The sequence below is a fragment of the Electrophorus electricus genome, chromosome 3 (assembly GCF_041902795.1).
Source record: "Electrophorus electricus isolate QZ-2024a chromosome 3, ASM4190279v1, whole genome shotgun sequence".
NCBI lineage: Eukaryota > Metazoa > Chordata > Actinopteri > Gymnotiformes > Gymnotidae > Electrophorus > Electrophorus electricus.
Genome location: NC_137499.1, coordinates 38153021 through 38178964, shown reverse-complemented (window position 1 = coordinate 38178964; position 25944 = coordinate 38153021). Strand labels below are relative to the sequence as shown.

The window sequence follows — 25944 nt, the reverse complement described above, 5'->3', positions numbered from 1 at the left end:
TAAATTCTAAATCTTCTTAAATAATGAGTCTGAGGTGATAATGTCTGAGCTGAGTGCAATGGCTCAAAACAACAGCAAAACTGGACACTGGGTTTGTTTATTCGGAGAAGGATTCAGTTGACTGCACAAAAAGCTTGACTTTCACATTTACAAGAAATTATAAATATGTCCAATTAGCCATCACTCTCCTTCCACCACTGGAAACAGCTCGTCATTTTACACGGTCATTAGGACTGTATAACCCACACAAAATCAATAAACCATTTACAGTAAGAATCCATTAGCCAACACAAAAGCCTACAATATTAAGACACCAGATTAATAAATTCAGTAGGGTCAAAATGAAAGCGTGTTAAATCTTGTACTCACCGAGTAATCCAGCCACACTAAATCAGGTCACACAGCTTACCATGGAGTCTCAGAGTCCATAGTCATCACTAAATTCTCTCATTACTCATTTTGGCATTCAATGTTTAGAAAATGAATGACCCTGTATCTGATTTGAGTTTTAAAACAAAAATACTGTCTCCTCACTCAAAGGCAGCACAGTTGAATGAGAATGTGAACTTTAAAACCAGCAACAAAAGAAGCACAATTATAATTTATGAATAAAATATGAAAATACTTTCTAAATCTGCCTTGAACTGAAGAGACTGACAGTTTACTCTCCAAGATCATGGAAAGGTTTTATAAAATAATAGATTGCCAAATTCTTTGGAACCTTGAACCTTGGCCAGTGACTCAGACCCAAAAAACAAAAAACACAAACCAAAGGACTGACTGCCACTAAAAACATGAAATGGCCTTCTCTTTTCAAACTCCCCCCAAAACACAAAAGGCTTACATCACTGAACTCTAAATAACATTTTCTCCTCATCTAGTCACAGTATATCTGAACCTAAATGAGTGACCAAAACCTGCAACTCAAAATGGAAACCGGCAGAGACGTCAGACACTCAAATGCCTTGCAGAAAGCAGGAAATTATTTTGTTTCAAATAGACCTTCATAAAACAAAGCAAAAAAACCCCCACCATGTTTTGCATTCTTTATAATGCATAAGGACACTGTCAACTCTATAAATGGTCATCTGACCTGAAACAAAGACAAATGTGCTTGGCCAAAACAGAATGTGGTGCTCTTCTGAGATAAATAAATACACAGGTGTGGGTTACGATATTAAGGCAATGCAGTGACATTTATCATGCTCCTTTAGCCTTTTTGCGAGAGGCAGTTTATGGAATTCTGGACAACAACAGTTTGGTAGAGGGAATTAAATCAAGTACAATGCAAAGATTTAGGCGATAAATAAACACCCCCCCCCCCCCCCCCCCGGCTTCAGACCAGAGTGAAGTGTATGCAGTGGGCCGTAAGAGATGCAGAAGCAGAGAGACCCTGCCCTTTACCAGGAAACCACCTCGAGCTGGGGACACGGCGTCAGTGCAGTGCACAGAGGAGGCCGCCGCCACCGACGATGTCATATCACACATGGAAGAGGAACGAACGTACGAACGAACGAACGAATGAGAGAGAGAGAGAGAGAGATCACTGTAATGAACAGAAAGACAAGGTCCGTGGTCCAGAACGTTTGAGGACATTTTCAGGGATTAGTGGATGTAGGCTCGGTACACCGCAGACATATCATTGTCTGACTGGTCCAATGCCTTCGCCCTCTTGTACACCTGCCAAAGAGTGAGCAATTCAATTAGACAAACAGGATAAGAATCAATCTGCCAAACCCCTGTCTGCTGTTAGTCTTTGGTTCCATAGAGCTTCTTAATTTTCAACTAAGCTTTTCTTGTGTATAATGTTCAAGCACATAAATCATAAGGCTCTCTCACCTCATTTGCTGCGGCTGCCATAGGTGTTGGGTGATTGACAGAATCGCCCATGGAAATGGCTAATCTTAAATCTTTCTGAATGTGTTTTAGGTAGTAATCTGGTTTGAAGTTGCCCTGCAAGATATCTAGAGGAAAACAAATAAAAACAACATTCAGTGATAGGATTCAAACCACTTTTGAGTGTTACATCTATACGCAGTGGCTAGTAATTTGGCATAACTCATTAATTACAGTACAGGTAATGTCTAATGTTCCCGAGCATTTATTTGCAATGCAAGCGTAGCAGCATTCACCTACTTTGGCATTTCTGGTCCACAAATGTGCTTGCCATCTGTCCCTGACAAAGAATATCCAAGAAGGTCTGTTGTGATTGGCCCGTAGCCTGGGCCAGAGTGAGTCCTTCAGCAATGGTGGCCATGAAACTGCCTTGCACCATGTTGAGCACCAGCATCATCCTCGCTGCGTTGCCAGCTTCACCTGATCAGCAAACACACAAACACATCTTACCTAGCAATCAACCACAGGTACAGCCTCAACATAACCACCTTACCTACCAACCAACCACAGGTACAGACTCACACCTTACCAACCAATCACAGGTACAGCCTCAACACAACCACCTTACCAACCACACCCAAATATAGGAACAGCATCAGCACTCTTCCATCCATGCTCAAATATAGGTCCAGCCTCAACACAAACATCTTAATAACCACACCCAAATTCAGATACAGTCTAAATACAAACACCTTACAAACCATACCCAGATACACTCTAAACAAAAAAGAAAACCTCATCAACCTACACAAACACCGGTACAGCTTAAATACCAACACCCTACCAACCATGCCCAAACACAGGCACAGTCTAAATACAAATAAAACTTACCTACCATGCCCAAACACAAACACTTTATCAGTGCCAAACACAACCACCTTAACAATGCCAAAATATAGTTATACAGACATAATGGAGTGTAATGAACCTAAAAAGAATGAGGTTTTGCCCATAGCCTGGAAGCAGCTGCTGCAGTCTTCATAAACAGAGCGATCTCCTGCTGCCACAATGACCAACATGCCGTCGTTAGACAGTTGCTGGCTGCCTGACACTGGGGCCTCCAGGAACCGACCTCCTCTGGATGTGATCACCTAAAAAAGACAAACACCTCAGCTACACAAGCCTCCCAGCAGGGGTACAGAAATGGGCTTCCACTAAAGGCACAGAGATGGCAGAGTACTCAACATTACACAACAGAATCAATATATTTTTTTTAATATATATATATATATATATATATATATATATATATATATATATATATATATATATATATATATATATATATATATATATATATATATATATACATACACACACACACACACACACACACACACACACTTTAAACCATTTTACCAAAACCTCATTGCATAAACTAGAATAAAACCTCATGTGAGTCAAATGGATGTTGCTGGATATTCTATAAGACAATAGTGTCATGGCACAAGCACACAATGCTGCTGTCCCTGTTTAGAAGAACCATCAAAGGTAAACACAGTACTACAAGTGTGTACAATTTGTCATAGAAATTTTAATTACTTATTTTAAAAAGGTTATTTAAAAACATCTAATATTTGGATAAAAGTCAGTTTAAATCTAACATTGATTCTATTCAAATTAAAGATGGAAATGGCCTCATACCATCATATCCACGTTAGAACTCCCCTTTATTTACAGTCCTTACCTGCGAGAGCTCTGTAATAGTTTCCGGATCAACAGTGGACATCTCCACGTAACACTTCCCTGGTCTGATTCCCTGTAAAACACCACTGGGCCCCAGAACAAGCTGGAAAACCAAGAAAGGTGGACATCAATGCTACTGAATTCAACCTACGAAGTCATTAGTGGCTAAGACGGTGACTATTCCAACACAAAGCAAGGTGGCACTCGAGAGCTCTAGTGTAGTGTTCTACCCACATCTCTGGCAGCTTTGGGGTCAGACACGCAGGAGAAAGTGATGTCACACATGGACACAACCTCTGCTGGTGTTCGTCCTAACCTGGCACCCTCTTGGATGAACAAGTCGCACTGCACAGAAGCATTGGGCTGTCAGGGAAGGGTCATGCTTTCCTAACTCCTAACAGGAAACAAGAGCCTAACCTACAGCAGTTTACCTTTTCTGCCGTGCGATTCCACACAGTGACAACATGACCCATCTTCAGCAGATTAGAGACTATGCCACTACCCATCAGTCCAAGTCCAAGGAACCCTATCCTGTTTAAACCAAACAAAGGCACACAGACCCCACCCACTGGCATTATGTACTAGTGTATATAATATTTATATTCACTTGCCTGGTGTATGACCGTTCTAGACTTGTGCTAAGCTAGGAGGGTCATGTTCTGGAGGGAGCTTTGATTAGTGTTCTCCCTGCTTTAAAAGAACCCCCAAGAGACCTCCAGGACTCAAATCAAGAACCCTGGTCTAGAATTTATTCAGTGCCAGCAGCACGAAAACAATATTTACATTTTTGGCATTTAGCTGATGCTTTTATCCAAAGAAACTTACAATTATGACCGAGTACAAGTTGAGCAATTGAGGGTTATGGGTCCTTAACAGTCATAACTTGGCAACTTAAACCAGCAACCTTCTGATTACTTGTGAAGTACCTTCACCACTGAGCTATCACTGCCCACAAATGTGTGTGTACCTATGTCATTGACACTGAGGCAGTTGTTTTTTTGCCTTATGAAGAGATGCCTCAGCCTTGGGGTAATACCTTTTGTCTGTGGGTGTGATACTGCCATTGACAGCTGTGCTGTCTGCAGCCTGAATAGAAGTTGAGCCGGTATCCTGAGAGAGAGAGAGAGAGAGAGAGAGAGAGAGAGAGAGAGAGAGAGAGAGAACCACAAGCATAAGTGCTCAGGGCTGCTGCTGACCTACAGAGTGCTTCAACCCCTTAAATGAATGAGCATTAACACTCACCTCTTCAATAATTTTTAACCGTTTGCTGATGGGCTCCATCGAAGAGGCTGGCTGTAAAATTAAAATGATCATTATGTATAACAAAACATGAAAGGTTTTCTGCAAAAAATAGCTTTTTGCTAGAGCTAGTAGAGGAATCGGGGAATAGCACTGAAAACAAGAGGATTCAAATAATTTAACATGGTCATGAGCGATCTTTATTTGCATAGTTAGCTGATCAGAAATCGGCCCCTGTAGCTTATCCATGTTACTCTAGCAGAAAAACACCTGCACCCCCCCTCCCCCAACAAAAGCAGCGTTAGACACTGGAAAATTCTCTCTCTCTGCCACAAACGCTTCAGTTTAACTGAAATGCTGCAACATAGCAAAACTCTGACGGGCAGGGCAGACACGAACAGCAAGTGGTCAGAAAAGCTTGAAGCAACGGACAGGCCTGGCTCCTTTCCTTCTCTTCTCGGCTGTTCAGGATCATTTCACTTCTGTCCATAACATTTGAAAGAATATGGTGTTCAAAGCAGGAGGAAAAACACAGGGCGAGAGAAGAGTGCAGAGGGGAGGGAGATTTCACTAACCCAGACATGGCCAAGTGTCTTTTGGACACTCATGCACATAAGCAAATTGGCCTGGATCCTCTGCTCGGCTGAAAACAGCCTTTTCCAATGCATTTCTCATTCATTTTTCAAGAGGAGCAGGCTGCTAACAGGGAACACAGACTGATCAGTTAGTACAACTATAAACCATGGCAAAATGTTCCGGATGTTTTGTTTTGTTTATATCTGATGCTACCCAGCAAAGGAACGCATTTAAACTGTAGCCTATCCTGTACATGACGTCAGGAAATGTAGCCACGGTACTCGGGAGTATGGCTTTTGTCACCGTTCTAGCCAAACAGCAGTGATGAAGGGGAGGGGAAACCATTCTAGGAGTGAAACAAGCATCGCTACTGAGCTATGTGCAGGCGTCAGAGTGCAGGAAGCGCCAACTAGAAGCATTCTGGGTCTCCTCTTACCTTCTCAGACTGGCTGAGCAGAAAGTGATGGAAATGGGAGTCGTCCTTTACTGGCTATAATGGAAAAAAGTTAAATTGGATACTATTCTCTGAAGAGACTTTGTGACCTGATACATGGATAATTTGTAACTATATACAGCTGCACGGGGGAGGGTGTGTGTGTGTGTGTGTGTGTGTGTGTGTGTCTGAGTGTGTTACAGAGCAGCAAGCTGCCAGAGGTAAAGCCCTCATCTCAGACTGCAGCACGCCAACGTCCTCATTTGATTATTATTTATTTTATTAAGCCTCTGGCACATGGCACCATGAAAAATGCCTGTCGTCATTTTGCATAACTCACACTGAATGTTCTCAATCCCTTAACCAAAACTCAAACATTATAGATAACTTGAAGTCTGAATATATGGAGCCTCTACATATTTCTTATAGGAATGTTTTACAACATTCACTGGTAATTACTGGTTAAAGTAATTGCCCCCTTTGTATAATAGGCTTGGTCATTATTAGGTATGACTGCAACCAAGTACTTCCTGTAGCCACTGTTCAGTGTCAAATCACTGCAGAGCAACCCTGACCTGCTATTCCACACACCACTGTTGAACTCAAACGGTCAATGTCGGATCCCACTACCTCATCTCAGCGGCTTTATTTCTTTGGCCAGGCAAAATTGTTACATTTCTGATGGTACTTGGTGCAAGAACCAGATTAGTTTGTGGATAATTTCATGCCTTGCTGTTAGAAGTGTGGCTATACCTGGATTACCCTTACTAGGGCTACACAATGCAGACACACATTGCAATTACAACACACTAGAAACCCCCTAATGTGATATGGTTAAAGACTGGCCTATATTACTTTGCTTGTGAGTGTATGAGAGCAATGAGTAACATAAATCCCCATAGCAGAGTCACCCTGAAGTTGTAAGATTTGCTATGTTGAGGCACTTTCCAAAGTTTTGGTATTTTTGAATCATGGTGTGTTAACTAGAAGTTGCATCATGCCAACCCCACTTTGACTTTACATTTGTCACTGGACTCGTCAAAACATGCCTTTATATCATCATATACCATTCTTATCTTTATATTAACACATACCATAAACGGTCATTAAGCCTATTAGCAGGCAATGACCTTCACAGCTTTCAAGCTGTGTGACGGATGCGCAGCACAACAGGACCCCTTTGCCTCCACCCATAAAGCAACAAGGTGAAGATGACATCATGAAGTGTGACTACTACATCTAATTTATTATTTTTTTGTGGGAAGGAGGGGGGGATGTTTTATTTTTTTAGATAAAATACATCTTAAATGAGCATTTCATTCAAGTCCCCAACTATAACCTGAACTGTGTTCCTGTCCAACACTAAATCAAGGTGCTTTTACTATTTGTGACTGGACCTCATCACATCCATTCTGTCTGAACAATTATCTGCTTCATTTGAGACACAGCAAAGCGCAGATCAAGCAGAGCAAATGGTGAGTTTATCACCTACACTGCTCTCCCATTTGAATCCTGAAACTGTTCCAGCCACCAGCCGTTGCACAGAGGACGGTTCTGGGTCAGAGTCAGTTTGTTCCTTAAGGGAAAGAGAGACAGATTTACCATATACTTAGACTTGATTTTATCCTGCTAAATAAAGCCTAAAGCTAGATGCAGTGCTTATTCTAAAGGCTTTGGTGTGAATGCAGGCCACAGTGCAAAAACAGTAGTAGTCGAGCGATAAGGGTCTGAATGGGACAGTCTAGACTGCTCCGAGACATAACAGTATGATCATAACAGCGTGGGTCGATCGCATGACTCCACCGCACAGACTAGAAGGCATATAGCCTGTGAAAAAAGCTCAGATGAGCTTGTTTTAAAAAGGAAGCACATAAACGTGTCACACCCTTAAGCCTCTTGTTACTATTTGAAACTACAGCAAGAACCACAGACCTTGTCAGAAGAGCCACCCTTGAATGCGTCTTCATCGTCTTCTTCTATTATCTTCATCGGTTTTGCAGGAGCTTTGCGCCCCTTGTCTGTTTTATTTTTGTCGTCTGAGGCGTGTGCCTGTAAACACAGCCGTTTCACAGGGGGTCTTAGATCATGATTCCTCAGGCATATAAAGCTGACTGCCATCCTTTCAGCCTGTTAAAACACAGTGGGGGGGAATACTCTGGGCCACGTAATGACTGGTGGATAACAGACTTACGGACTCTTTCCCCTTGGCCTTCTTCAGGTACTCTTCAACAGCATCAACTGCCTGTTGGAAGCGTTTGCCTTTGTTTATCTTGACCATGTCTTCCTTGTGTGGATGGTAGGGTTTCAGCTGTTCAACTTTTATCCAGGCACTAATTGGACAAAGCATTTCATCAGTCAACATGGGATTCATCTACACACAAAACCCTTAAACTACCGCAAACAACCACAGTAAAACATTCCATGTACTCACTGATCTTCAGTCCCAAAAAATTTTACAAAAAAGCATTTTTTGCCTCTTGGTTTTTTCAGGTCTTTTGGGGGACTGACGATCTGAAAACAGAAGAATGGGTTCAAGGTCAGAAAACGGCTCAAACAAATATGACCTGTAAATGGTGGGTTGCGATCCTTTATCGATAAGCATTTGAACTTAACGTCAGAATAACGAAATCGATGAAACTGTAAACATTACAAGTTTAAGGGAACGTTTAGCTGTAGTTTAGCTCAGAACGTACCTTTCCTGGCCAAGGTGGATAACGTCCAAGTTTACCCCTAAGAAACATCATAAGGGAAAAGTTAACCCATCTTTGTGTTCGGTTCGGTTCGGTTCGCTTGAGGCTTAAATGAGAAGTAAAGTCCAGAAAGACGACACAGCTGGCATTTCGACGACGCAGCGGTGCTAGCTAGCTAGCACTAGTTAGCTAACCTGGCTAGCGAAGTAACACTTCTGCGTTTCCAGCGAGCTTGATAGGGCTACATGAAGTTGCGCACAACCAGAACAAGTCAACGGGAACTAGCTAGTTAGCTAGCTGAGTAAAAATGACATGCGCTGACTTTAAGTTTTGTTAAGACGAAACAAGTCTTCCTTCTTCAGAATAGTAGCTATCTTATTGCTGGCTGGCTAACTTGTTCGAACAGCTAGCTAGCATACTAGCCTGCGCTACGGAGAAGCAGCTTACTGAATTTGTTTGGGTTTTGAATCGTCGGATAGGCTGATCGCCACTTGCAAAATTATGCAAACACACCCAAAACATTAACTTTTAAATATGTTATGGTTTAGTAATAAGTCGAACAAGGAAAGGTTTTAAAAATAGAATATCTCACCAAACCAAATCCCCGATTCTCAGATGCACAGTCGCCATCTTAAAAATGTTACTGAATCGTTGGCGTGAACCCAGAGAAAGAACACACCCACTTACAGATCACGTGACCCATGACTGAACCCAGGGAAAGAACACACCCACTTACGAAACACGTGACCCATGACTGAACCCAGGGAAAGAACACACCCACTTACGAAACACGTGACCCATGACTGAACCCAGAGAAAGAACACACCCACTTACAGATCACGTGACCCATGACTGACCCCAGGGAAAGAACACACCCACTTACGGGTCACGTGACCCATGACTGAACCCAGGTCGTTTGACTTTATTTTTGTCTCCAGATGTCACATTTTCAGTAGATTGTTACTGGACATAAAAACAGTTAATAAGACACTGACAAAAACCACAAGTCTCAAACTGCAACTGTCACATATGTAATAAATAGTATGATTATTTTGTCTTATACGTACTTGGTTTTGGAATTAAAGGAGCAATAAGTCATTTTCCCAATAATTCTTGAAATAATGAAACAGCCATTGTACTGACACCCAGTGACTTGAATATATCAGAGAGTCTACACTTTTAAACTTGCTCACCTCCATGTTGGGAACCCGCTCTATGAACCATAACCTGATTCGTTTGAGGACAATAAATCGATCTGATTCTTCATTTTAATGTTCTTCACTTAATTTCCTTGCTTTCATAAATTTTGTTTGCTACTTTTACAAGGAAAATGACATATTGGTCCTTTAAGTAGTGATGGACAGTTTCCGAATGAGTCAACTCTTCGAGTCATCTTATTTAAGTGAACGATGGGAGTCTATTCCAGAAAAGTGTAAGTTAGCTTGGCACATCCAATGAAAGTCTGACTTTTGATCTGACTTTAGATTTACATTATTTAACTCTCACATTTTTATCAGCTGTGCTTTAAATTGTATCGGGGTAACCAAGAGTTAACTTGTCAGCTAAATACTGGATTTTCACAGTGATCATAATTACCATAATTAACACCAGTACATAACCTTACGTTTCACGCAGTTCTCCTCTCAATGCACAGCTACAGATCTCAGAATTCCCGGGAGAAAACTCCTGTTTGCAGGTCATCCTCCTCAGAGTTTCACTGGACTCACCTGTTGCTCAGTATTCCATGCTATAAAAGACTCAATTTCCACTCAGTCATTGCGAAGTATGGCCACTGTTTATTGTAGTCTGTACAGAGTGATGATCTTTGCTCCCGATCTCTGTGCATGGTTTTCTGCTTTGTCTGTTCTGGTTGCTGTTTGGATGACCCTCTGGATTTGTTGACCTGCATTTATTATTGGCCTTTTGGTTGTGTCTTGGATTGTGTTTTTGACTACGACCCTCACACCGCTTTGGCCTGTTATTTGCTTCTCTCTCGTTATGATCACACTTTGTACTTTTATGGATACCGAAACTTTTGTATTAAAGCCTCTAATCATATTCCGCAAGCGTCTGTCTGTTCACACCATGTTACAGATGTCCTGTAAAGCACTGCCAAAATACCTTGGTCATTACGGGGATGGTCACGAAATCCTAACCCAGTTGAAGACAATGTCGGAAATGTACTTACTATACTAGGGAAAAGGCTACAAATACCGAATGGAAAATTGGGGGAAATATTTAAAAAATGTTTAGTACATGAAAATATAATAATATAATCGATTTATTAGTTGATGAGAGATCTGATATGTTAGTATGCTCCAAGAGGACACTAAAAAGCAGATAAGGAACAAAGAAGCTCAGGTTTGCCCAAAAGTATTTTACTTTGAGAAACATTATAAACAATGTTTATCTGACACAGGTTATGTCAAGAAACATTCCACATGACATGTGTTAACTGTGATCGTTTCACCTCCAATAATGAAGCAAAAATACTTTGTAATATGTATATAGTGTTGTTACCAAGTGCCTTTTACACAAGAACCATAGGAACAGATACAGATAATGTTCACCCTGCAAAATCAAAATGCCTCTGCTTATCCTTCAAAATAACAAACTAACATTAAGATAAAATTCTCTCTTTTAACCCAAAATGAGAAAGGTAGGGAAAGAAGAGCTGGATGCATCAATATAGGAATGCATTGAAAATAAATAGACAAAGAACTGAGAAAAAAAGATTCCAATTATATCCGATCTGTAAGCCCAAGAAATGTGCTTAAACCAAAACCTTAGCTGCAGCTCCTTAAACAAGTAGAGATAGAATATAAAACAAACAAAAAATGTATTGTGAAATTATTTGCTTTTTCCTGAGACCATTACACCAAACTCTTGGATGCTAATTTCTTTATTCTGGTACTGCTGTAGCTGGCGGTTTGTGATATTCCCAGCCCGAAGAGCTTCTTCGATGGAGAACTTTTTCCCTGATTTTCTATCGTGAAGAACAGATGATTCCCCATTCGGACCCTTGACGCTGATTTCTTCCCAGTCGCATTCCTGACTCTGAAGGTTAACAAACATCTTCCAGTCGATCAGGCCCAACTTGTAGGCCTCCTCGGGCCGCATCTCTTTGCCCGACTCCGGGTCGATGACGACGATGGAGCGACGGAGGTGACTTTCTCTTTGTTCTCTCTTCACCCTCACGGCAGACAGATTCTTCTGCATCTTTTCAATCTCTTCGTCTTTCTCAGTCGTGATGCGTTTCAGGTCAGAGAGTTCCTTCTGCAGCGATGACAGGCGGAGTTCTAAGTTCCTGCTGGTGTCCAGCGGGATGGACTCTGTGATTTGCTTGGTTTCTTTTGTTGTGATGTGGATCTCAGCCTGGAGTTTCCTGATTTCGTTCTGAAGGCGTTGGTTCTCCTGCTGTAGTCTGTTGCTCTCATCTCGGATGTAGTCGAGCTCTTTAGACGACTTCGTATTGGTGAACTCCATTTCTGTCAGTCTTGAGGTGATGTTAGTGAGCTCTAGGTCCAGCTCTTGCCGGCGCCTTGTCTCTTCTTCAAGGCTCCTCTTCAGCCTCTCAATCTCAAGCTCGGCTTCGGGATCCTTCTCGACTTGGATCTTCTCTGTGCGGACAACTTTTTCACGCACCTCCACCTTTTCCAGCGTTTCTATCTGCTGCAGCAGCACATTGTACTCCTTCTCCAGCAGGACACGTTTGTGCCGCTCCTCCTCAACCTGAAGCCGCAGGATGGAGTGTTCCTTCTCCTGTTGAGGGTCCTGCTGCAGAACAACCTTTTGTTTCACTGTGACCTTCTCTCTAGTTTCCTTGTCTTTAATCTCCAGCTCGTTGAGGCGAACCCTCAGACGCTGAATTTCGAGCTCGGCGTCGCGTCGCATTCTGCGTTCACGTTCAATCTCCTCTAGCTGGAGTTCCAGATCAGCCTTCTGACGCTGCAGCCTCAACAGTTCCTCTTTCAAAAGATCCCTCTGTCTCACCTCATCATTGATCTTCTGGGTTAAGCTGTCACACTCAGATCTCAAGAGAGGGTCTTCTTGCATCTTTACAACTTCTTGTTGTACAACCTTTTCTCTAACCTGTGACAAGTCAATCTTCTTAGCTCTGATTTTATCTTCAAAGGAGGACCGGTCTCCCTCCAAGTCCAAACGTTTCCTCTGTTCCTCAGCCAGTTTCCTTTTAAGGGTCTCAATTTCCTCTTTGGTTTTTGGATCTTCTCTGTATTGAATAACTTCGTTAACTACCTCTTTGGTCTGTACTTGGGGCTTCGTGTCTTTCCACTTCTGAATCTCATCTCTCAGTTGGAGAATCTCTATTTCATACTTCTCTATATGGTGAGTTTTGTCGACAATTTCATTTCGGAGTTTCTCCAGCTCTCTTTCCGTTTCAGGGTCGATCTTGTACTTTATCATCTCCTTGATGATTTCTTTGTATTCAATTTGTGGGCCTCTGTTTTTCAGTAGTACCAACTCGTCCTGAACAGACTTCAGCTGGAGTTCAGCATCTCTGCATCTTCTCTGCTGTTCTACAAGCTCCAGCCTGAGGTTGGCAACCTCTGTCTCTGCCTTGGGGTCAGGCCTAACAATTTCACGCACCTTCTCCTGAACAATCACCTTTGACTTTTCCTCCTCCAGGCTTGTGATCTTCCTCTGAATGTCTGTTCTTTCTCTCTGAGAAGACATGCGTTTCGCCTTTTCATCTTCCAGCTGTCTTCTCAGGTTTTCAACCTCCCTCTCCAGGACAATGTCTTTCTCGACCTTAAGCACCTCGCGGATGGAGATCTTCTCCTCGGCCATAGCCTTTTCCTTCTCCAGACGCTTCAGTTTTTCTTGCAGGAATCGTAGCTCATCCTCAAGATGTTGCCGGTTGTCCGTTTCTTTCTGTTTTCTGTCCAGGAGCAGCCTGTACTCGGTTTCCAGCTGTGGATCGTTTTGCACCTTGATCACTTCTTCCTCCTTAATGACTTCCTGCTCCTTGTTTTTCTCCGCAGACAGTATGGTTATCTGCTTCTGCATATGAACGGCTTCATTGTCTCTGACCATCTTCTGTCTCTTGAGTTCCTCCAGCTCGTCCCGGAGTCTCCTCACTTCCTCCTCCTGCTCCTTGTCCCGTTCGATGCGGAGCACCTCTTTGACCGTGTACTGCTGAGCTCCCTCTTTTATCTCCGTCTCTATCCCACGCAGCTTCACCTGCAGGCTGTCCAGTTCGCTTTCTAGGATGCGGGTGGTCCGGCGCTCGTCCAGGAGCTTCTGCTGGACTTTGCTCATTTCCTCGTCCAGCTGAGGATCAGGTACCTTCTTAATCAGCTCTTTCTTGACAATTGTGTCCTGGGGTTTTTGGCCTTCCAGCACATAGATGTCACTCTGAATGGTTTTGAGTTCCTTCTCCAGCTGCTGTCTTCTATGAATCTCTTCCTCCAGCTGGTTCTTGATTCTCCAGGGTTCATCTCCAGGGGCGCTCGCATTCACTGACTGAACTTTGCGGTCAATTATTGGGACCTCTGGTTGCTGTTAAACAGTGAAGTTCCACATATTGAATTAACAGGCTGAAGATAAGAAGCTGATGCCATGTTAACTTTGTCTGGGGTTGGCCCTGCACTTGTCAGTGGATGGTACCTGATTGAGAAGTCCTTGAACAAACTCCAGGTTCTGCAGCCGCTGTTTATTCACCGCGTTGACTTCAGTGAATTTTGCCTCAATGGCTGATTCCTATTGGAAAAGAATAAAATACACTGGAATAAAAAAAAAAATTACACTTCTATTTAAAATGATCAGATTCTCAGAATTTGTAATGCAAGATAATGGGAGATTGCTTAATTTTATTTCTAATATTTTTTTGTACCTCTGCCTTGACTCTCAATGCAGGAGAATCCATTCTGCTCCTTTTGTAGGTCTGTGGTACCAAGCCATCTTCAAGATCAAGAACGGATCTGAACCTCTCCGCTTCGTTTTCGTAGTCCTAGAGAGAATCACAAGCGCAAACACATAGGCTTCACCTGTTGAGACATTGCTGAATATCTGCAAAGGGTAAGTCAAAATGGACAATCATAGCAGAGTTCTTTCAAACCTTAACAGCCTGTTGGTAGAGCTGTGCATTCCTTGCGACATTGTTCAAGTCGGACTCTTTTCTTGCGATGTCAGAAAGCAGATTCTGTAAATGGAAGAGACCATCGATCAATTACAAAAAATGATTTTGTTTCCTTAGAAACTGACAAACTAATAACGCATCGATTATGCGCAGTAGGCAAGATGGACTCACTCTTTGGTTTTTCAGTTTGGCCTCCACCTGTCTAACATCATCAGTCTCGCGGGGCTCGTAGTTCGGGACCCGTGAAAGCCAGCTGTTCAGGTTGTCATAGTCATTGCGGTAATTGTTGTAGGACGCTTTGGCTCTCTGCATATACTGGGACCTACAAGATTAAAACATGTTGAAGTTACAAAAATTTTAAATACAAGTATTTTTGATCAGTAAATTATTCTGTAATAAGCATGTGAATAATTGCCTATAAATATTAAATAAACAAATAAAACAAAACAAAAACTATAGGCATGCAAGTAACATATATTGTGACAATGTTTAATTTAAGTAGTTAATTAATAGTCCATAATTATAATGGTTACAATAGATAAACAATTATTGTTGATCAATCATCATAATACATTAAACTCTGTATGTTCTATGAAGAAATATTGCTACCTATGACGACATTTGTAATTCATACCCATAGACATTTTTTTCAGTAACCAGTTGTTACCAGTGATAAATACAAGCACACCTAGCATCAATCTGCCTGTTGAGGTTGTCGTAGCGTTTGGTGAGCTTCTCCACGTCCGCCTCCTGCCTCTCGATATCAGGACAGTGCTCCTGCGTCGTGATCACCATGTTGTCACAGCTGAGCTTAGCAGACCTCAGGTTCTGCTCCATCTCTGGCACGATGGATTTCTTTGCCCTCAGTTCAGATGCCATGTCCTGTGTCAACAGGGCAAGAATAAGTGCCACGGATTAGAAAACTCAGTAATTCCACTTTACAGATTAGGCTTTCACCGTGGCAAAAGAAACCCTGGCAAAACCCTGATAAGAACCCTGGTATAAAACTGTCCAAAAAAAAGAAAAAAAAAAACAGAAAAATCAATCATTTGACTCTAAATAATAATGAGATAATAAATAAGGATGTATTTTATTAGCCATCCACAAGCTTCTGGTAAGAAAAAATAGTCCTTTACAGCTATTAGTGGTGCTCTATATCAGTAGTCTACATTACAGTACTGCAGTTTGTTTTTCAGAAATACCAGATGTTTGAATAACATGTGAGAACCAATCAGAATGTAGAGTTTTACAGAGCTGTGCTGCGCAGGCAGCAGGTCTTACAGCGAGCTCACGCTGAGTCTTCTCCAGAGAGCTCAGGTCAGAGGGTGCGACCTCTTCTCGGGCCAGCCTGTTCTCGTAGGTGGATAGCAGGTTCTTTGAGCCCTGCAGGGAATTTTCCAGGCGGTTGGAATTCTGAAGTCTACAAGAAGAAATCAGTCAAAGTCATTTCTAATTTTATATTTAATGTTACTCTTAGTTTTTATAACCAAGACCCGACATTGGCACTGTGTTTCTCACATGTGGTTGCAGAAAGGTGTTACATACTTGTCGTTGGCACACTTCAACAGCCGGTCCACTTTGTCGTATTTGTCGTTGGTCTCTGCCACCTTGGAGTAGAGCTGTGGGGTGCTGGCACACTTGGGATTGGCTCTGAGGAAGACCTCAGCCTCTTGCACCTTCGCGGTCTTTTCTGGTTCTATCCTTCGGAAGGCGGAGGCAATGTCCTACGAGCAGACAGACAGACCGGCATAACAACAGGAAAGCAGATAGCTGGGCTAAGCCGTCAACATTAACTTCATACTGAAAATCAGCATACGTCATACATGCATAAAATTATTTCCGGATGCTGATTTTCATTAAAGAGGTAAAGCAGGGTGGAGCAACCATGGCCGTAACCATGGCAACCGTGGACCTTTTTTACGTTATGGGGCTAGACCTTTAAATATGATTTTTTAAAAATAGTTGTGTGATGAATCATGATGCAGAAACCCTCAGACGTGTCATTCTTCACCTTCATTTCACGAAGTCTGTCTTCGCTGTCCTGTAGAGGACGGGTCTGTTCCAGAGGGGGGCGCACTTGAGTATTAATTGCCTTCTCCTGCTTATTCAGGTCGCTGACCACTTTATCCAGTCCTGCCATCAACTGCCGGCACTGCTGTTCCTGCTTGTCTGGGGTTCAGGTATGAGAGGACAAGTAGGTGCAAAGATTCTACTTCAAGTACTCTGGGCTCCCACTATGGTCGGGGAGGACGCTCCTATACTACCGTTTTAAAGCTTATTTTGGAACTATAACATCTGAAAGTCGTTACGTTGAACTAGGAATATATGCATCAGGTAACCTGACCCCGTGCACGCACCCTGACCAACCGGGCTCTCCTTCCTCAGTTCAGCCAGTCTGGTCTGCAGGGCCGTTTTACTGCTGGCCACCTTCTGTTTGATGGTCTTCTGCTGGCTTACCAGACTGCAGGATGACAAGACAGTGCAGTGTTAGGCCTGCAGGAACCATTCCAGACAGGTGCATTCTCGGTGTGGTTGAGAACTTCCCTGGATAAGTGCGCACAGAGAGGAATACCCACTTTTCAGCCACTGAAATGGACTCGGGGTCGGTGGGAGGGATGATGAAACACACCCCCGGAGCGGTCGTGCTGCGTCCCGCCGGGTCCTTCACGTCCCACTTGTAGCCGTTGTTCCTGAGGAGCGTGTAGCGCTCTCCTCGCATAATCTGCCCCTGCAGGCAAAGGGGTGGGGGTGGGGGGGGAACAGCAAGAATCAGCCCACGTACTGTACCTGGATCAGCCCCAACGCTGCAGCGGAAGAGTGAAAGCTCCATGCTTGCTCTCTGCGGCAGCCTGTGTGTCTTGGCAAGGCAGAAGAAGAGGGCAGCGGTGTCCTGTACCTCATCTGAGTTGAATTCGCACAGCGCCTCGATGGGCAGCATCTTCTGCGGAGGGTTGTTGCGGAGCTTCAGGGGCAGCACCTGCATGCTGCGGGTCTGCAGAGACTTCACCCGCTCCTCCAGGTGATCCATGGCCTTAGCCTGGTCCTGCCCAAACACACACACGGTCAGATTCTGAATATATTCCGCTCATTTACCCATGAGACACACCTATACTCACATACAAGCACACTTATGCATACAATGTCAACAAAGGACACGTATTAGAGGAGACAGAGAAACAAGACTATGGGAATATGTTTGTTGTAAGTAAACTATATTTACGTTGAGGTCTGTGAGCAAACCATCCAGCTGGTACATGTCCTTGAAGTCCGGGTTGTACTTCTGCTGGACTTCAGTTTCCAGACGTTTCAGCAGGTCCTGCGTGTCTCTGGCCTCCTTATGAAACTGCAGTGGATAAGATCCATCAGTTTTAGACTGGGGCCTGTTTGTAGGCCGCCAACACTAGCAATACAAACAGACCTGCTGTGGAACGCCTCCCCACCTGGACGGATCATAAGGAAAGAACACTTCCCGTGTTCCTCCGTTCCTCTTTCCACTGTGGCTTGCTCACCTTGTGGTACTCGTCCATGTGCTTGAGATGGTTCTCCTCACAGATGAGCAGGTTGAGATATTCCTTCCAGTCTGCATGGACAGCCTCCGTATGTGCCTAAGCAGAAAACAACCTTTACATCCCGACGCTGCCACGTAAAAATCCACCGCCCTGAACAGCACAACATGCCGCACCTCATTTTAAAGTCTGTCAGCCTATTTGGTTTACAACCTCTTATTTTGGTTTAGAGAGTCGTTGTGATGATACCTCGATGACGTTCTTGCCCGGGTGGTCCTCGGCGATGAGTTTCTCTCCGTCATCATTCAGCTTGGTGATCGTCATCTCCTTTGACTCCAGACACTTACTGATGAAGTTCTGTGGGGACAGCGTGACAGGAGCATCAACAGTTGAAGGCGGCACTCAGGAACAGGTGAACGAAGGCGCGTTGCAAGATGCTTACCATTTGCAAATTTGTGAAAGGGTGAATGAGGGCTTCACTCATTAAGAACTCAATAAATACTCTAATATATAACTTTGTAAATTAATATCTAACGTCTTATAGAACATCTTCATTTATTAAATACTCTAATATACAAGGTCTTACTCTAATAAATACTTGAATAAAGTCATTAACCTTTCCCCAAGCAACCATGAGTAGGGTCCACACCTTCATTGCTCACTGCTGTGACTTTCATATTAAAGTTTCAGTGTATTTACTAAATAATTCATCGTATTTAATTAATTAACCCATGCGTGTACAGGTGCTAACGGTAATTAACACACATGTGCACAGGTTTTAATGGTAATTATCACGTGCACAGGTGCTAATGTTAATTAACCTGGTCTGCACAGGTGTTAATCGTACATAACCCGCATGTGTGGACTTGCCTCGTATTGCCTCTTGCGGGCGGGGTAGTCCAGGTTGGCATCACTCCAGTCGTAGGTGATGCGCTCCTCCGTCTGCTGATCCAGCCAGTAGAGCTCGTTGGTGCAGCGCTGCATGTAGTCTCTGAGACTGAGCAGGTGCTTCTTCCGGGCAGTGGATGCAGCCTTGGGGAGGAACACGCACGCGCACGCACACACACACACACACACACACACGCACGCGCACGCAGTGTCAACAGGGTGTAAAAACAGGTGCCGTGACAATGCTGCCACCTCATCTTAAACTGAATGTTCTTGGTTTTGATGAGTCAAGGGTGTAACAAACAGAGGCTGGCGTGGCATTGTTCTCAGTTATGGGGAGCTGCGACAAGACTGCGTGAAGGCTAAGTATAGCTAGCACTGCGAGCGCGCTTTGAATGGATAAATATGAGAAGGAAATGTTTACACTTCGAGCGGCTCCTGTAATGCTCCGATCTCCCCATTCAAATGCACGTGGAGCTCATCTTTTTTATTTTGGGACAGACTCCCGCATAGCTGTTTAAAGCTAATGAAAGGGAATAGTGAGTGGCCTGAATTTACCAGGAGTTTGTTGTATTTCATCTGCTGGGTCCCGATGTACTCCTGCAACACGAAAGAACAAAAGATCAGTCAAAAATCCTCCACTGCAGAATGAGACTTACACCCAATATACTGCTATCTGTTTCATAAGAGTTTAAAACATAGGTTCTACATAGCTCAGGCCACAATATACCAGATAATACCCAAAAGACACTTATGGCCATGTAAACCTGTGGTTTTTGAAAGAGAAGTAGACCACAGCTCTAAGATACATGAGTGCAAATACTGCAAATAGTTAAGGCATACAATTACAGTTTGAACCAGCAGCTGAAGACTAAAGTATTTAACTGAAGGCTGAGGTGTTTAACAGAAGGCCGATCACCTGGTCATTTCCCTCAGTTATGTAGGGAGCCAGGGCCTCCACCTCACTGTGAAAGATGTTGTGCTCTTCAACTTCATTTTCAACAGTAGGCAGGTCTTGTCCAAAACCTTTGTTGTTCAGATTTGCCTGCACACACGCACACGCACACCAGCATATCAGTCTTTTGTATTCCCAGATGAACAACCTAATTCCCAAGGCAAGCGTGCAGGAGAGTGAGAACTTGTCTGAGCACGGGAGGGAAAAGCACGTCGTAACTCACAACTTTCTCATCGATGACCTTGCCCCAGTTGACGCTAGGAACCCCTTCGGAGCGGGTGATGTGGTAGATGTGGTTGTGCTCGTCACGCAGCTTCATGACCCGCTCACGGAGCTGCCGCATGCTGACAGAGAACATGACCGTGAGCCACCCTGCCTACAGTCCCGCCCCCGTCAGCCTCCGTTACAACGTAATCACTGGCTCTCCATCCACGGCCCCGCCCACTTTGAAACCGAAAAACGGCGGTGGCTGTGACCGGTCCCTTGACTCTGGTGGGGGAGGTTTTACGTGCCTGGCCGTGGTGGCACCTCCAGGAGGAAGGCGCCACCCGGCCGTGTGTGTGGAGGTCAGGGACACTCACTCCTGCTGGATCATCTCAGCCTGGGGGTGGTGCAGGCGCCGGGCCTCTGCTGCGTCCTCGTCCAGCCCAGTCAGGAGGTCCAGTGCGTTCAGGATGGACTTGTTGGTGGCGTCCTGGTACAGTGGCTTTTTGCCTTCGTTGATCTTGGTGATGTCCTATGAAATCATAACAAGAAACCCAAAACAAACAAGGTCACAGTGAAATTAGACCAAGGAGTGTTATGGTGCAATGACAACCAACTGCTCTCTCCTTCCAGAGAAACAGAACATGTCAGGACATGACTGCAGGACATTTGGTGAAGGACCAGCTCACTCCAAAACAGTTACTAAGTTACTAACAATGCACGAATCCTCTTATTTTCATAATTATAACATCCTCCTATTACAATGCATTAATAATTAGTAATAAAAACATTCCAAAATGCTAATATATTAACTATAAAATTCTGATAATAGTGACCTTAATAATGAAAGAGGTTGTATAGGTCTGTGTAACCTTTACATAAAGTGTAAAGCTAGGGGCAGTAATCCCAGTGGCAGCTAGCTTGTGTTTCCTGTAAACACCTTGTTGAGGTTCAGCTCCGTCTCCATGATGTTCTTCTCCACCTTGTCAGCATTTTTCTGCAGCTTCTCAATCAGGGCAGTCAGATCAATCGGTGTTCTGAGGGAGAGACAGAGGAAATCAGACCAGACAGATCAGTCATTGATCTGAGGGAGAGACAGAGGAAATCAGACCAGACAGATCAGTCGTTGATCTGAGGGAGAGACAGAGGAAATCAAACCAGACAGATCAGTCGTTGATCTGAGGGAGAGACAGAGGAAATCAGACCAGACAGATCAGTCGTTGATCTGAGGGAGAGACAGAGGAAATCAGACCAGACAGATCAGTCGTTGATCTGAGGGAGAGACCGAAGAAATCAGACCAGACAGATCAGTCGTGGATCTGAGAGAAACAGAAAGGAAAAACAAAAGGTTTTTTATATTTGAGGGAAACAATATACAAAAAAACAAGCAAGCAACAAAACCAACATCAATACAGCAACAGGAAATAAACAATTTTTGAGGAAATAAACAGCAGTGTGCATGGTATTTTCAGTAGTTTTGTATTTAGCTATGCATCCGATTACCACTTTAACATTTTACATATTCCTAAGTAGGTTGAAGATAAGGGAAGGCAAATTAATTATAAATTTGTTTTAAATTGGTCCAGTCCTAGATTTATTTGTCCTGCTTTAATGCACATAAAAGTCTGGACACTACCAGCTTACATAAGAGGCTAGAAGGTCCCAACCGGCCTGCCCATAGCATCCCAGCTCTGTGATCCGCCTCCCTACCAGGCTCTGGCCTTTGATGTCCTAAGGGAGTCAGGCTGCGCAAACACTCAAGAGTTTATAAACACTAGAATAAAAGCATATGAGGAATGGAACTTCTCAGTAATACAGCATGCCACACCCACGTGTTTAAAGCACAACACCAGTTCCTTCTGAGCAAATTTGGAGAACTGCTAGAAAACTGCAACTTTTGCACACCTGACGTGACCAAACATGACGAAAATACATCTCCCAGTGTTGCCAGGCTTTGCCCGTAGGGAAAATTCTGGAATTCACCTGTACGAGTGACTGACAGGCTACCCATGTCTGAAAAAACTTTTACGGTGTGAACGATCATTCTTTCCCTCGTAGAACAATAGAGACAACACAGGCCTCGGAGGCGAATATATAAAGTGGAGTATGTTTGGCTCATGGCTCCAGCCGCTACAGATCGCAGAGAAACACGCAGCATGGTGGCGCTGTAATGTGGATGTTTCCAATCCAAGCACACCTTGCAGCTTTAAGGATCACTGTCTCCTTGCAGTTTCTGTTTTCTGTGCCTTACATTGATAAGCCAGCAAGATCACTGAGAGACAGGAAGCTTGCATGAGAGAGATCTCGCACATTCCTGTCATTTGTCAAAAATTATTTCATCAAATTTAGTGTAAAATAAACATGTTTTATTTAATCATCCATTTTTTTTCACACTCCAGGATTTTGTTGTATTTATGGGTATGAGCTCAGTGTGGTATCAGCATGTCTGTGGGGTTTGGTGCAGTAGCGCTGGGGAAGGTAAAGGGTATTTTAGCCCTGTAAAGGCTGTTTCTGGGGAATTTTACCCCTGTAAAGGCTGTTTCTGGGGAATTCTACCCCTGTAAAGGCTGTTTCTGGGGAATTCTACCCCTGTAAAGGCTGTTTCTGGGGAATTCTACCCCTGTAAAGGCTGTTTCTGGGGAATTTTACCTCGGATTGGCTGTTTCTCCTCCAAATGCCTGCATAACATCCAGTTTCATTGATGTGCTAACAAGAAAACTACACATTTAGGCCAAACCTGATTTCTTTGACATCTGTTTTAAATAAGTTTCACCAAAACCGAAACCCTATACAAGCAGAGACCATCTCTACAAACGCTCCATGGTAACTGCAGAGAAAGTGACTCATGAAGCCTTTTGTGTGTGTTACATAAGCATGCTCGAGTCCAAGGTTCAGCTAATTTCATTCATGTGTGGGAAGTCAACGCTGCACTACTCACAGACGTTACTGCCCTGACCGAGAACACACCCCAGCAGACTGGAACATACCTACTACCAACACGAGGCACCGAAACATTTGACACACCTGCAGAGATACGTGTGCAAGGATGAGCCAGTGTGTTCATGAGCAGAAAGAAAAGGGTTTTTTGGTTATTCAGCACAAATGAAGGTGCTCTTTAGGGTTAGGCTTAGGGTAGGACACTACTAACATGTTACTGCTATTCTTAAGCAATTACTAAAGAAATGTTATATATTATGTTATATATTATCAAAGGGGAAAAGAAATTTTATATATATATATATATATATATATATATATATATATATATACACACACACACACACACACACACACACACACACACACACATTATATATTATATAGCACAGTATGACTTTCTGATCAAATTCTGCCATTGATCTATAAACAATATGAAAACCTGAACTACCCCATACAAGCCTTATACAGCATGTGAGAAACTCTTCAAAAGACCAAGGTGAGCATCACTGAAGCAGTTTTAAATACACTCTTTCAAACCTTTCGGTTGTTGTTACACTGTTAAGGTTTATCAGAGTATGCCAACACCTGACACTTGTCCATGTGGCTGCGACCAGCAGATCTCCATCTCAATCCAGAACGCCCAGCCTACATGTCTGAGCCCGAAACTCGGTCTGGCAGGCCACTCACCTGAGACCAGAAAATCAAGCTCCGCAGGAAAAAAACCAAACAACAACAAAGAGGCTGAAACAAGACAAGCAGCATGGAAGAAGCTACAATGGGAAGGGCAGGGAACACTGACATTGTTTAGATTCCATCTCCCACCCTGTCAAACATCCACACATGTAGAAATGCAATTAATGTTTATTCCAGAACAACTCATGCAGCACAGTCCCAGATCACCCGAGTAGTGCAGTGTGGCCTCATCACTTCGGCCTCGCTGTACTGGTATGAAAGAAATATAACCGGGTAATGGCGTTACAGCTGGGCAACGATGCGACAGCCAAAAGGTGTGATGTTACAGAGACAAATTTTAACCTCCTACTGTAATCAACACAGCGTTAAAAAAAAAAACACTTTCTTGCAGAACAATAAGCTATTTACTATTGATTATTCATATACAAAAGATAAATATCTTGATTAACATGTGAAGGAGGTCCTGCTTGAGAAGTGAGAGCTCGTTTGCGTGCAATGCATGCAGAGTTCAGGCCGCCTCTCCATGGCCATTTCACCTGCACATTTATTGAAAGTAGCAACTAGGAGGCGATAAGGAAACTCCTCTGGCATAGCACGCACATTCCCACTCGGTTACGCACGAGGGAACGGACAGAAACTCTCATCTACTGTTACCTGCAAAAGAACATCCTATAACAACGGATACCTTCACTAGAGGGCTCACCTCACCTCTTAAGAATGAATGAGTCAAAAATCAAGGAGAGGTATGAAGAAAAATGACGAGCAGGACGTTATACAACCCGGCGCCCACACTCGCTCCCCGGCCGCCACACCCATCGGGCTGAGCGAGTTACGCGCAGGAGAGGCTGCGCACACCCGCGACAGCACGGAAACAGTGCTCGCAAAATGCGCAACGCACACACATAATGCGCAGGCCTACTTACTGACCACCGCCTCCAGAATATAGGATGCACATAAGGAGAAATAAGTCAATAAATACATCCGTAAACGCACCAAAACGCTTGTGCGGTAATCTAAAGCGTTTAGATATGGTTTCGCACAGGACCTTTGTCGGGTTTTAAAAAAAATGCAAAACAACAACAACAAAGTTTAGAAGGGTGACAACGTTTAACAGGTTTAGACACAAACGACCGACCTTTTAGGCGTGATGTTCACGCTGGTCTTCGAACTCTTCTTCTTGAACATTTTGACTGATTTTGCAAACGCCTGTCTGGGCGGAATCCGCGTGGCAAAGCGAAGTTTCGGTGCTTTCACTTGCTGTCACTCTGAACGCTGCTTAGACAGGTAGAGAGTTTACGTTAGAAGCCCTGGTCGCACCCTCCCACTTTAGCACCTCCAACTGTCTGCCACTGAGCCTCTCGTACAAGCCCACTTTAACTACGGAGGGTGTCCTTCTTCGTAGGTGTGGCAAACTAACAGCCTATCAACGTGCGTACATGCTCGGTCAATGACATTTTTATTTGCTGTCAAGCACGCAAATTGCTCCTGATATAAACAAGAAATCTCAGGTTCCTTAGAAACTAAGGGCGTTATGTATTCCTTAACTACGAAATCTATAACTTGCAAATAGTTTAACCTGCATAAATATTCGTTTTCTCTTAAACTGCAGTGTTCTTTAGGTTGGGAATTTGTTAGGACTCCTGACATAAAGGTATCTGCAGACGCAGGAGTAGTGCTTTCAACAATGGATGGCAGAGTGTTGAAGTGCTGCTTAGATTCTTGTCTTCCCTATCTCTGGCAGCTCCCCTGGGGGACATCGCCTGTCCAGCCTCTGTGAAGTATGTGTGCACCAGTCCGCCCGGCCTGATTTAACTGGGAAGTCCGACTCTGAGATCATGGGGCAAGTGGATTAATATTTGGGATTCACTGAAAATGTTACAATACAGGTAAACTCGTCTTCTTGTAGATAAGCCCAGTACTCTTCTGTTAGACACTGCTGTTGCAAGTATATTTACAATAAAAAACCATTGAAACCATAAAAAGAAGGAACTGCACAGCTGGATTCAAAGTAGTGGAGGTCTTTGTGAACTGTAACACATGGATTTTGAGACTGGCCAGCACCTCCACATAGACAAAGGACGCTGGGACTGTTGTATTCCTAAACAGAATGAGTCATAGGAAGGTGTGTGTGCATGTGT

At 43.6% G+C, this 25944-nt stretch overlaps 2 protein-coding genes across 4 annotated transcripts; both read right to left on the bottom strand.

The window, feature by feature from the left end:
- Positions 1–78: 78 nt before the first annotated feature.
- Positions 79–9235, bottom strand: glyr1 (glyoxylate reductase 1 homolog (Arabidopsis)). Of its 3 annotated transcripts, XM_027014734.3 has the most exons (16): positions 9113–9235; positions 8524–8560; positions 8262–8341; positions 8022–8160; positions 7763–7879; positions 7323–7406; positions 5834–5887; positions 4825–4875; positions 4619–4692; positions 4014–4113; positions 3817–3927; positions 3584–3685; positions 2825–2987; positions 2137–2316; positions 1840–1964; positions 79–1680 (listed from the first exon to the last, which is right to left on the bottom strand). In XM_027014734.3, the coding sequence occupies exons 1-16, from the start codon at positions 9148–9150 to the stop codon at positions 1606–1608; spliced, it is 1530 nt and encodes a 509-aa protein (XP_026870535.1). In that variant the 5' UTR covers positions 9151–9235; the 3' UTR covers positions 79–1605. The 3 variants fall into 3 exon arrangements, with proteins under 3 accessions (XP_026870535.1, XP_026870536.1, XP_081567589.1); XM_027014735.3 differs by lacking the exon at positions 5834–5887 and having other exon boundaries at positions 9113–9234; XM_081711463.1 differs by lacking the exons at positions 5834–5887; positions 7323–7406 and having other exon boundaries at positions 9113–9234.
- A 1647-nt stretch (positions 9236–10882) lies between these two features.
- Positions 10883–25148, bottom strand: ppl (periplakin). The gene is made up of 22 exons (XM_027014732.3): positions 24942–25148; positions 21114–21210; positions 20551–20705; positions 20193–20313; positions 19934–20059; positions 19573–19614; positions 18997–19158; positions 18376–18483; positions 18130–18225; positions 17841–17963; positions 17517–17663; positions 17197–17348; positions 16978–17081; positions 16632–16789; positions 16166–16344; positions 15902–16040; positions 15309–15502; positions 14792–14942; positions 14600–14683; positions 14375–14491; positions 14149–14241; positions 10883–14040 (listed from the first exon to the last, which is right to left on the bottom strand). The coding sequence occupies exons 1-22, from the start codon at positions 24989–24991 to the stop codon at positions 11371–11373; spliced, it is 5268 nt and encodes a 1755-aa protein (XP_026870533.2). The 5' UTR covers positions 24992–25148; the 3' UTR covers positions 10883–11370.
- Positions 25149–25944: the final 796 nt, after the last annotated feature.